General features: G+C 39.9%; 1 protein-coding gene across 3 annotated transcripts in view; it reads right to left on the reverse strand.

Annotated features, from left to right (window-relative positions):
* Positions 1 to 3,520: 3,520 nt before the first annotated feature.
* LOC131420889 (ral guanine nucleotide dissociation stimulator-like) overlaps positions 3,521 to 12,014 on the reverse strand; it is a 70,084-nt gene continuing 61,590 nt past the window's right edge. The window contains exon 10 of one of the 3 annotated variants that reach the window (XM_058567252.1): positions 3,521 to 3,608. In XM_058567252.1, coding sequence (XP_058423235.1) covers positions 3,577 to 3,608 — 32 coding nt within the window. In that variant the 3' untranslated portion in view covers positions 3,521 to 3,576. Of the gene's footprint in view, positions 3,609 to 6,198; positions 6,350 to 12,014 lie in introns of those variants that run through there. The other 2 variants (XM_058567231.1, XR_009223715.1) reach the window with 2 other exon arrangements.

Here is a 12,014-nt window from a genome sequence, read left to right on the forward strand (position 1 = left end):
CCTTATGATATTCCCATATGTGTATGTTACTCCTTTTGTTGTGCCACAGTTCTAGGATGTTCTGGGTTTTTTTTCATTATTTTTTCTTTCATTTTCAGTTTTAGAAGTTTCTATTGTTATATGCTCAAGCTCGGAGAATCTTTCCTCAGCTTTGTCCAATTTACTAATGAACCCATCCAAGGCATTCTTCATTTCTGTTATAGTTTTTGAACTCTAGCATTTATTTGTTTTTTTTTTTTTAGAATTTCCATCTTTCTGCTTACATTATCCATCTGTTCTTGCAGCTTGTCTACTTTTTCCATTAAAGCCTTCAGCATATTTATCATAGTCTTTTTTGTCATTTCCAGGTTTGAAAATTCCAACATTCCTGCTGTATCTGACTCTGATTCTGATGCTTGTTCATTCTGTTCAAACTGTTTCTTGCCTTTTAGCATGCCTTGTAATTTTTTGTTTAGAGGTGGACATGATATACTGGGTAAAAGGAACTGCTGTAAATAGGCCATTAATACTGTGGTGGTAAGGTGTTGAGGAGAGGGGAGGTATTCTACAGCAACATGACTAGGGTCTCAGTCCTGCGGAGCACCTGCTCCCGTGGACTGTGAAGTTTACTGGTGCTTCTGAGGGCTTTTTCCTCGTCCTCAGGCAGGACAGTGTGGCTAAATGGGGCTGGAGTTGGGTGTCTTCCTTCCCCTACATGGAACACTAGAACTAGCTGAAAATGGATATTTCCCTTCCTCCAGGTAGGTTAGGCTCGGATCAAACATCATCAGGTTAGTCTCTGGTTAAAGAGTTTAGAACAGAATGCTCTGGCATTTTTCAAAATGTACACTTTTCCCCTCCCGCTGCCAGAAGCATGAGAGTTTTTCCTCCAGTATTCACTGTGGGAACCTGCTAGAGCCCCTGGAGATAAAACTCATAAAAGCATGGGCCCCTCTATGGCCGGGTTCCCCTGGAGTTTTAACTTTCATACTTGTCCTCACTAAGCTGCCAGCAAATTGTCCATTTCTGCTCAGGTTTTCATACTGGTTCCCAGTGAGAGTTTGCTTGTGGATTTCTACTCCAGTAAGTTGTGATTCGCTGTATGTGTCTGTTTGTTTCTCCAATGTTGGGGCCAGTGGTTTCCCTGTGACCTCACTTCTTTGATAGATCTAAGAAGGGTTGTTGATTTTTCATTTTGTTCAGCTCTTTACTTGTTAGCATAGAATGGCAACTTCTAAGCTCCTTAGATGTCAGACCAGGAACCAGAAGTACCTCATTTCATCTTATGTATCTTCTCTAGGTAATTTCTTTGTGGTTACCGTAGGGATTGTATAAAACATCTTAAAGTTATAACAACATATTTTAAACTGATAACTTCAATTAGTTGTAAAACTCTACTCCTTTACCTCTCTATCCTCATCCATTTTATGTTATGGATGTCACAAATTACATCTTTTTATATTTTGTTTCCATTAACAAAGATTTGTAGTTATTTTTTATGCTTTTGTCTTTTACATTCTATACAAGAAGTACACGTGGTTTACACACCAACAGTACAATACTATAGGATTATATATCTGTTCATATATTTATCTCTGCCAGGGAATTTTATATTTTCATATGGTTTCATGTTGCTGTCTAGTGTCCTTTCATTGCAACTTAAAGGACTCCCTTTAGCGTTTCTTGTAGAGCAAATTTAGTGGTGATGAACTCCCTCAGCTTTTGTTTATCTGGAAACACCTTAATTTCTCCTTCAGTTTTGAAAGGCAGTTTTGCTAAATATTTTATTCTTGGTTGGTAGTTCTTTTCTTTCAGCACTTTGAATATATCTTGCCAGTCCCTTCTGGCTTGAAAGGTTTCTGCTGAGAAATCCACTGGTGATCTTAAAGAAGCTGCCTTACATGTGACAAGTCACTTTTCTCTTGCTAATTTCAAGATTCTCTGTTTATCGGTGACTTTTGCCAGTTTCATTATAGTGTGTCTCAGTGTGGGTCTCCCTGGGTTTTTCCTAGTTGAAGTTGTTTGAGCTTCTTTCATTTGTATGTTCCTTTCTTTCCTCAAATTTGGGCAGTTAATGGCCAGTATTTCTTCAAATAAACTCTGCCCCTTCTCTCTCTTCTCCTTCTGAGTCTCCCATAATGTCTGTATTGATCTTCTTCATGGTGTCCCATAAGTCCCCCCCTTTTTTTTTTGCTCTTCTGACTCAATAATTTCAATATCTTCAAGTTCACTGATTCTTTCTTCTGCTTTATCAAGTCTACTGTGGAACTCTTCTAGTGAATTTTTCAATTCAATTATTATATTCTTCAGTTCCAGAATTTCTGTTTGGCTCTTTTTTATAGTTTTTATCTCCTTTTTGATATTTTTCACTTTCTTCATGTATCATTTTCCTGATTTTCTTAGTTGTCTGTCTTCTCTTTTACCTTGTTCAGCATTTTTAAGACAGTTATTTTGAATTCCTTGTCAGGTAATCCATTGTTCTCTGTTTCTTTAGGGTCGATTTCTGGAAATTTGTTTTGGTCTCTTGATCGGGCTACGTTTCCCTATTTCTTTGTATGCCTTGTGATCTTTTGTTGAGACATTGCCATTTGAAAAACAGCCACCTCTTCTATTCTTTATAGACTGGCTTCATGTAGGGGAAGACTTTCACCAGTCAGCCCACTAGAGATTCTGCGACCTCTCAGAATTTCTCTAGGACATGTCTTCTCTGGGCTTGTGCATGTGATTTCCCAGTTAAATAGGCTTGCCCCCATTTCTTCTCACGAGCCTGTCCTCTCTCTTTCCCTGGTGTCTGAGATACTGCAGTCTCCCTGATGCTGCAGCATCTTGACGCCTCACTTTGTTCTCAGTGGCCCCCAACCTGTCAAGCAACTATGCCACCGGTTCTCATCAGCACTCTTAGTCAAGTGAGACAGAATATTCCCTCAAGGAGCCCCACAAAAACTTTTGGCCTATGTTCCACTCTTCTCTTTTCTTCCTGCAGGAGAAGCTGGGCATTGGGAGTTTTCTCCCAACCACGCCATGCTATGGGGAATGGGGGGAAAAGCTAGGGCAGGCAAAATGCAACAAACTTTTCTACCTGCTTCAATGTGGCTCTCTTGGCTCTGTATTAGCCTGGGTGCTGCAGCCTCTTAACTGGTTTCTGGAAGTCTGACAAAGGCAATTTGGTCTGTATGTTGTTAAGTTGGTGTCTCTATGGGGCAACAAGGGCTTGGGTCTTCCTATTCTGATATCTTGCTGATGTCCCACCCTCTAAAGCTCTATTTCTAAATGTAATACACTATACTCCTTTGAACCAAGAACTGATTTTTCTGACTTTGCTGCAACTGAAAATTTACGTAACCATTTCAATTGCAAATAAATGATTGAATTGGGATATTGTCATTCAGCTTCACAGTGGTCATGAGAAGTCATTATCTTAATACTAAAGATACACTAAGAAAAATCCAAGGGGACAAAGCGTTTAGTCCTATGTCTGTGTTGTTGTTGCTGCTGCTGTTTTACAGTCATTTAGACTGTGAGCACAGACTCCTTAGTCAGACTTCCTGGGCTTTTATCCAAGCTCTACCACTTACTAGCCGAATGTCCTTGAGCAGGTCATGTAATCTCTCCTGCCACAGCTTCCTCACCTACAAAAAGGGAAGAAAAAAATTACCTCCCTTCTAGGGTTGAGGATTAAATTATATGCTTAGAAAAGTACCTGACAGAGGGTAAATACTTGTTATTGTTGTTCCTACTATTGTTTTGATTCACACAGAATAAAATCATTACCTGAGAAAATGAATTTAAAATTGATTTTTAACTTGGGGATAAAAAAAATGAGAATTTATGAAATCCACTGCTGTTCTTTTCTCATGAATTCTTCGTTTTCCATTCATATTAACAGAAGGAATAATAGTATAAATAGAATAGTGAAGCAGCTGTGAATACCCAATTATATTTTATTTAAGCTAATCTTGAAGTTAGTTTACTTTGCTTAGTATAGGTCAGTGGAATGGATTAGCCAAACACGATGTGTGGCAGGGAAGAAAGTGGATGTGTCAGATGGTGTGAAACACTGGTTGCAAATTGGCAGATGTTAATAACTGTTGACATCCATTGGGTGTTCAGTCACTGCTCTAAGCACTTCACTTGTAGTTACTCTTTCAAGTCTGACAACACATTCAGGAGTAGATATTAGTATTATCTCCATACTGAGGTGAAGAAACTGAGGCCCTGAATGGGTAAACAACTTGCCCAAGATCATACAACTAGTCATTGGCAGAACCAGAATAATCCACGCATGTATCATTGAGAATTAACTTTACATGGTGAAGAAAATAAGAATGTCATTAATTATCATAGAATCTTAATTTGAAGGAATTTACATGTAATCTCTTTGAATCACTAGGATATTGGTGTCAATTTGATATCAGATGATATTTTTCTTAAAGTTCAAGTACATAAATAACTGTATGTGTAAAATTAATGCAGAACTATTTCAAAGAGTGTTTTTTTTACATGGTATGATTTTTTTTCCCAGAACTCAGTTAATATTGTCAAGATAACTAGCCATTTTTCTGGAAATTGAGGTACATAGCCCTACTTCTTAAATTAGTCTCTCCTTTGAATTGATGTGTTACTAGTAATTTAGCATTTGAATGATATGATCTATCCCTTGTAAGAGTCCCTGTAATTGTTTCTTAAGAGTCTTATCTTTGTGTGTGTTGTTCTCAACTGGGGACAGTCCCCTCACCCAGGGAATACCAGGCAGTGTCTGGAGACATTTTTGATTGTCACAACTTGGAGGAGAGTGAGGTGCTACTGGCATTTAGTGGGTTGAGGCCAGAGATGCTGCTAAACCTCCTACAGTGCACAGTGCACACGACAGTCCCCCATAGCAAAGAATGTTAATAGTATCAAGGTTGAGAAACCCTGGTGTGTGTATGTGTGTGTGAGTGTGTGTGTGTGTGTGTGTATCAATGTCATTCTAAAACATAGGGATACAAAAAGAAATTAATTTTTAGATGGTACTTTGTTATCAAATGCAAATGTTTATTCTTTATCATTCAGTTATAATTGATCACTTCCAAACAATTGTCACTTGATAAGATTCTATAAATGTGTATTGAGCACTTCTTCTTTGCCAGGCACCATGCTAGACACTAGAGGTAGACACCATTCCCACCAGCATGAATCTTAGTATATCCTTCTAAAGGGACCTGAACATTAAGTTTTGTATCAGCCTAGATTAGACTATTTCACAGTATGATATTTTCCCAAAAAAGAAGAAAGGAACTTGGCTGTTGACTTTCTCAACTCAAGATAGAAATATAAAAGTAAATTAAATGAAAATAAATGGAATCAATGAAACTGGTCATTGTTGGCTTGAGTAAGTTGATGGAAAGTGTTGGCAATGTCAAACCACTGATTTTTCTTTTCTTCTGTCCTTTAGGGAGTAAAGTTTCACAGATACCATTGCTCTTACTAAAAGGAGCTGTCTCTTAGGACATAGTGAAAATGACATTTGGAATTTTTAAAATGGTCTCTTCTAGTCCTACTCTTCCTGTTTAGTGACACTGTTAGTGTTCTGCATAATCTGGCAGAGCTAACTTTATGCAGGAATGAAATGAGTATAGCGAAGTAAAAGCACTCAAAATATTTATCCCCATTATGCCTGAAATTGCAGCATTTGAGAATAATTCCTTTGGGTAGGCATTATGTCTTCAAGAGTTTTGTATTAAAATGCAGATACTCCAGAGAGAAAAAGAGGGAGAACATAACAAAAAGTAAAGTTTGTGAAAGATTTTATTTTAAATTTTCCTACTTTGGGGATTTAGAAAAGATACTAACTTGGAAAAATATGAGGGGAGAAAAGCAGATTACAATTTACAAAATAGCAGGTACAATGTAAGATACGTATTATACGCTTCGTGTATAATATGTGACATATAATACACTCTCAGTGGTGTGATTGTAGGGGATTTTTATTATTTACTTGCTCATACACACACATATTTTGTTTCTTTTCCAGTTAACGTGTCCTATTTATGTCAGTTTTTTATAAAGTTAATTATTTAGGTCAAAAAGCACTGAGTCCTCAGGTAGGTTTAAGCTCAAACTACACAAAGTGTTCTGGAGATCTGGAGGGGGTGGGGCACATTTGGGCACACGAGAACATGTGCAGTCCACGAAGGACCTGGGATGGAATCGCAGAGATCTAACTCTTGACAAAGCTCCTGTCGAAGTTGAGCATGTTTCCACTGAGCGGGCCATCGAGCTTACACAGGATATAACGCACGCTGGAGACGGTGGTGTGACTTTGTCTTGGGTCAGGAAAGGATGAGAATATTTCCTTGGCAGTTTACAGTTACATTCTGCTCAGCGTGAGCTGTAAAGACACAAGCTCTTTTTCAAAATCTGTGACACACTGACAAGATTTCATGCTCAACATAAGCAACCAAACCAAATGCACAGACTTGTGCCAAACAGTCTGCCACCGTCCTCAAAGGAAGGCTACAGACAGACACACTTCTAACTAAACCATCACATCTAATGGCTGAGAATTCTGCTAATGACATACTTGATTCAAAGAAATGCAATATCAGAACTTCAGAATATAGAAGTGTTTAAGTTACAGCCAGTGTTTGCAGGTTAACAGCTTGTAAAATACTCTGAAATCAACAGTGAAAATTGTTCTCTGCTGCAGTGTGATTATGTGCAATGTTTCCATTTGTTTCACCAAGCATATGTTGAATACCCGCTGTGTTTCATCTGTGCTAAGTTTGAAGCTAGAATGATGAATAAGCTATGATCTGTGCACACAGGGCTTAGAGTTCAGTGATGGGCACCAGCCCGTATGGTGTGTGTATGATGCCATGGAGCACAGAGGAGGGATGCTGGGGGCATGGAGGTGCTGGGAAGGTTTGGGAGGAGATGATGCTGGAACCGAGCCTTGCCAGACAGACAGGGTGGAAAGGAAGGAAGTTTCGAACTGACATAAAAGCACAGAGACATGCAAGAGCCCAGAGTTTTAAAAATCTGCAAATAGGGGCTTGCCGGTGGCGTAGTGGTTAAGTGAGCACACTCTATTTCGGTGGCGCGGGGTTCACAGGTTCGGATCCCAGGCACGCACCGATGCACCGCTTGTAAAGCCATGCTGTGGCAGCATCCCATATAAAGTAGAGGAAGATGGGCACCGATGTTAGCCCAGGGCCAATCTTCCTCAGCAAAAAAAGAGGAAGATTAGCATCAGATGTTACTTCAGGGCTAATCTTCCTCACACACACACACACAAGAAAACGGCAAGTAGTTCCAAAAGATTGAATTGTACTTCCACTTCTGGCCAAAATGGAGTAACATGGACTGGGTTTACCCTCTCATCAGAAACAACTTAAAAAACAGGCACAATGTAGAAAACTCTTGTTTTCAGACCCTGCACACCAGGCAGTGAGGACAGTGACCCCTGAGAGAGGGGAAACCAATGAGGGGAGCCCTGTGGTCACCTTGCTCACTGCCTGGAGAGAGTCTCCAGGGTGCAGCTTAGAGAGTGGAAGCCCATGTGGAGCCTGAGTGTCCGGGGAGGCCATGGCATCTTCAGTTCTCAGGAAGAGAAGCAGGGAGGGGAGCACTTCACAGGGAGAGAGCTCCAGAGACCCGCAGAGGCCCCCAGAGTCTTCAGGGGAGTACTGATCATCTGAGGGTGGGGGAGTTACCCGAGGCTCAAGAAAGAACCGTTGGATAGGAGCAGAGGGAATAGTCCTTGAATGAAAAACCTGGTAATTCACAGGGCATCAGATAGAGTATTTAAAGAACATTGCTTCAGTAGTGTGGCAAAATTAGCTCTGGAATAAAGGCCACTCTCATCCTGCCTATCAAAGCTTAAAAGAAGCTTCAAAAAGATAACACTGTCTCCAAGTTTTTTTAACTGCTTCCCAGAATAAAGCTCAAGAAAATATTTATAGGAATAGAAAAATATCCAGCACCTAAGAAGGTAAAATTCACAATGTCTGGTATCCAGTGAAAAATGACAAGGTGTGCAAACACGCAGGAAAATACAATGAATAATGAGGAGAAAAATCAGTCAATAGAAACATACCCAGAAATGACACAGACATTAAATTAGACAAAGATAGAATTAGTAGATAAAGACATTAAATAGTTATTATAACTATATTCCATTTCTTTAAGAATCTAAAGGACAGATTGAGCATATTAAGTAGAGAAATGGAAGACGTTAATAAACTGAACTTGTGGATATGAAAAATACAATATCTATGGTGAAAAATATACTGGATGGGATTAACAGCAGATTAGACACAATAGAAGAAAAGAATAGTAAAGTTGAATGTGTAGCAATAGAAACTATCCAAAATGAAACACACAGAGAACAAAAGTTTAAAGCAAAATGAGCAGAGCGTCAGTGAGCTGTGGGACTTCAAGTTGCTTACACTGTAACCCTATACCTGAGGCCAAAGCTGATTGATTTATAGGTGGACACCTTGACCATGGCTGGGCCCGTGACTTTCTTCCTTGGGACTGTGAATTTAGGACCCAGAGAGAATCAAGCCAGTGTCACTCTGTGTGACTGAAGCAGGAACACAGAAATCTTCATTGTTTCCCACCAGGTAGACTGAGAAGCAGAAGAAGTTAGTCTATAACAATGGGAGGAAAGAAACAGACATATAGAGGAAAGTAGAGGTGTGATATGGAGGGAGAAATCATGGAGTTTTCCACGTCCTGGTTCCAGTTGCTTCTGAGCTTAATTGTACCCCTGTCCTGTTCAGCTTCTTCTTAGATTCCATGAAATATGGTTTTTTGTCATATATAATGAAAAAGGCCTTAAATTATATAGAGGTGATGCATTTGATTTTGGACGCATGATGGGAGTGTTTATGGGATATCAACATGGAAATGTCCAATAGGCAGGTGAACAGACCTCTCTGAAGTTCAGAGAACAAGTATGCACCCCAAATTTACATTTTTATTCTATCCATGTATAGAATAAATAGACTCCCTAAATCTGTAGGAGTATATGAAATTGACAATGGAGAAGATATAGAGGGAAACAAAAATAAAGCCAAGGATGGGACCTGGAAAACAACCACATTAAAGAGGCAAAAAGTGTATCCAGAGAAAGACTGAGAAGGAACATTTATTAAGGTAGGATGAGAGCATAAAGTTGAGGAAATCAAAAGAAGGCAGAATCTAAAGAAAAGGGAAATTGATAATATTGTCAAATTCCTAAAGGACCTAAGACATTCCTAAGCTTTGATTGGCAACCACCAACTTCCTATATTTCTAACCTTACTTCCTTTTTTCTGCCCATATTTACCATACTTGAGTTTATATTTCCGTTTCTCATCTCAACGTGCTAAGATAACCATAGTTATTCATCTCTTTAGGATAGTTTGACTTTGGCAATCTTAACCCTACATTATTTACAATACCTGACAAGGATCCGATCAAAGCAGATCCACAGAGAAGAGCTGAGCCCTTCTCCCCAGAAAAACAATTGCATGCCAGTAGGATTGGGGGAGGCAAGGAAGGAGCTGGAGGAGAGCGTATGGTTTCCATAAGAGGAAGTCAGACCTCATCAATCTATGAAAGCTCTTTTGGGAGCATATATGCATATGGACAAAAGCCCATCAATGGTGTCTATTTAGATTTCCAAAAAGCCTTTCACAAAGTTCCACACAAAAGGCCATTTTAAAAATGCAGTTATCCTGGTATGATGGAGACTGGCGCAATGCACAGGGAAGTTGCTTAGAGACAAGAAACAATGGTTTAGGATAGAAGGGCACTTCTTGGAGGAAGAAGCGTGAACACGGGCATTCCCCTCTGACTACCTTTGTTTAGCATTTTTATGACTTATTTGCAGGAGGGAAGGCACAATGAAAAGCCCAAGGATATGGGAATAAATTGATGTTAGTATGAGGCTATGTGAGAAGGCAGAAAATATTGAATTGTTCTTTATAGGGGCAAAAATAAAATATTGAACTAAGGGAAAAATAATCTCAAGTATACTTAGAAGTTTCTTTACTCATTCATTCATTACACAGTTATTGAGGATCTACTTTGTGGCCAGATATTGTGCTACAAGTTGGAGAGAAAATAATTGAGAAGGGGTTTCTCCCTGCTGTGAGAGAGCTTAAATGGAACAAGAAGATATTCCTGAATCTTGAGAAAAGTAAATTAAAGATGAATAAAAGGATGTAGCTCACAGAACAGGAAACACATGGAGCTTAGTTTTCTAAGAGTTAAGCTAAGGTTGCAAAATGTAAATATACTCAAAATACTTAGATAATTCCTAAAAGGCACTGATATGCTAGCTCTGTTAAGGGAAGCTAGAATATTTGGGGCTGCATCCATAATATCTCTATACATCAGGACCATTTTTTGTTGCAAGGGACAAAAACCCAATTCAAAACCAACTGAAAAAGAGGTAAGCCTGACTTCAGGCATAGCTGGGTGTGGAGAGGCAGGAGATGTCACAAGAGCTTGGTGTGGCTCCCTCGCTCTCCACCTCTCAGCTCTCTGTTATTCTGTGTTGGTTTCATTCTAAGAGTTTTTTCACAAGGAGTAAAGGCGGCTTACATATGGGTATGGAAGGTGGAAAAAATTCCAGTTTTCTGTGTTGCACAGCACCTGTGACCCTTTTTTTCCCAGCCCCCACGTCAATTTCTGAAAAAGGACAGTGAATGGCCCAGCCCTGAACCACTCACTGTGGCCAGAAAGTTGAAGTATCATTACTGACCAGGCCAGGGACAGCACAGCTGCCAACCTGAAGAGCCAGGGCGAGGGGGAGCAGTCAGCCTCCCAGAACCACACAGACTGAGAATGAGGAGGAAGTCATTTCCCAAGTAGATGGTCGGCAGACAAGAAGTAAGAGAGAACAACTATCTGCTTCCTCTCTATAAGTCATCATAGACTGATTATGGTTGGGGGAGGAGCCTCTAAGATAATCCCCCTCTCATTCCTGCCTCCTGCTATTCACACCCCTGTATAATCCCCTCCCTTTCAAGGTGGGGGATTTAGTGACTCACTTCTAAGGAAAAGAATGTGGCAGAAGCATGGAAGGTCACTTCTGAGATTCAGTTATAAAAGACTGGGTGTTCCAGGGGCCAGCCCCATGGCCTAGTGGTTGAGTTCAGTGCGCTCCGCTTTGGTGGCCTGGGTTCACAGGTTTGGATCCCAGGCGTGGACCTACACCACTCGTCAGCTATGCTGTGGCAGCATCCCAGATACAAAATAGAGGAAGATTGGCACAGATGTTAGCTCAGGGCCAATCTTCCTCAAGCGAAAAAAGAGGAAGATTAGCTCAGGGTGAATCTTCCTTGGCCAAAAAAGAAAAAAAAAAAAGACTGCAGGTTCCATCTTGGATGCCCTCTTTCTAGCTCTCTCTTGGATTGTTCACTCTGGGGCAGCCAGCTACCATGCTGTGAGTCAGTCCTATGGAGAGGCCCAGCTAAATGAGCTTGGAAGTGGACTTTCTGAGACTGATAATAACCAGGTGTATGAGCTTGGAAGTGGATCCCCCCCACGCCAGTCTTTAGATGAGACTGCAGACCTGGCTGACAGCTCAACTGCAGCCCCATGAGAGAACTGGAGCCAGAGGCACCCAGCTAAGCTGTCCCCAGATTCCTGACCCACAGAAACTGAGAGATCATACATTTTTATCATTATAAGCCACTAAGCTTTGGGGCAATTTGTTAAACATCAATAAATAACTAATACACTGGGGTTGGTACAATAAGGTAATATTTATGTTCTTATGTGCAAATGACCAAAAATAGGTAAATACATACAAGATCAGATAAACAAATCTGTTAAAATATCATATGTGATTCTGTCATGTTTGAATATTTTCTGTGTTGAATGTGAAGAAAATGAACTTTTCCCCCATAGATGAAACTATTGGGTATTATTTTTATCAATAAATAGACTGAATATATAGCAGCTGCATTGTATCTTATTAAATACAAATCTTAAATCAAGACACAGTAATTACAGCATTCTGTAGCTAGTTAAAGTCTAGACTACATTATTTGGCTGTG

The sequence above is a fragment of the Diceros bicornis genome, chromosome 2 (genome assembly GCF_020826845.1).
Source record: "Diceros bicornis minor isolate mBicDic1 chromosome 2, mDicBic1.mat.cur, whole genome shotgun sequence".
NCBI classification, from domain to species: Eukaryota; Metazoa; Chordata; class Mammalia; order Perissodactyla; family Rhinocerotidae; genus Diceros; species Diceros bicornis.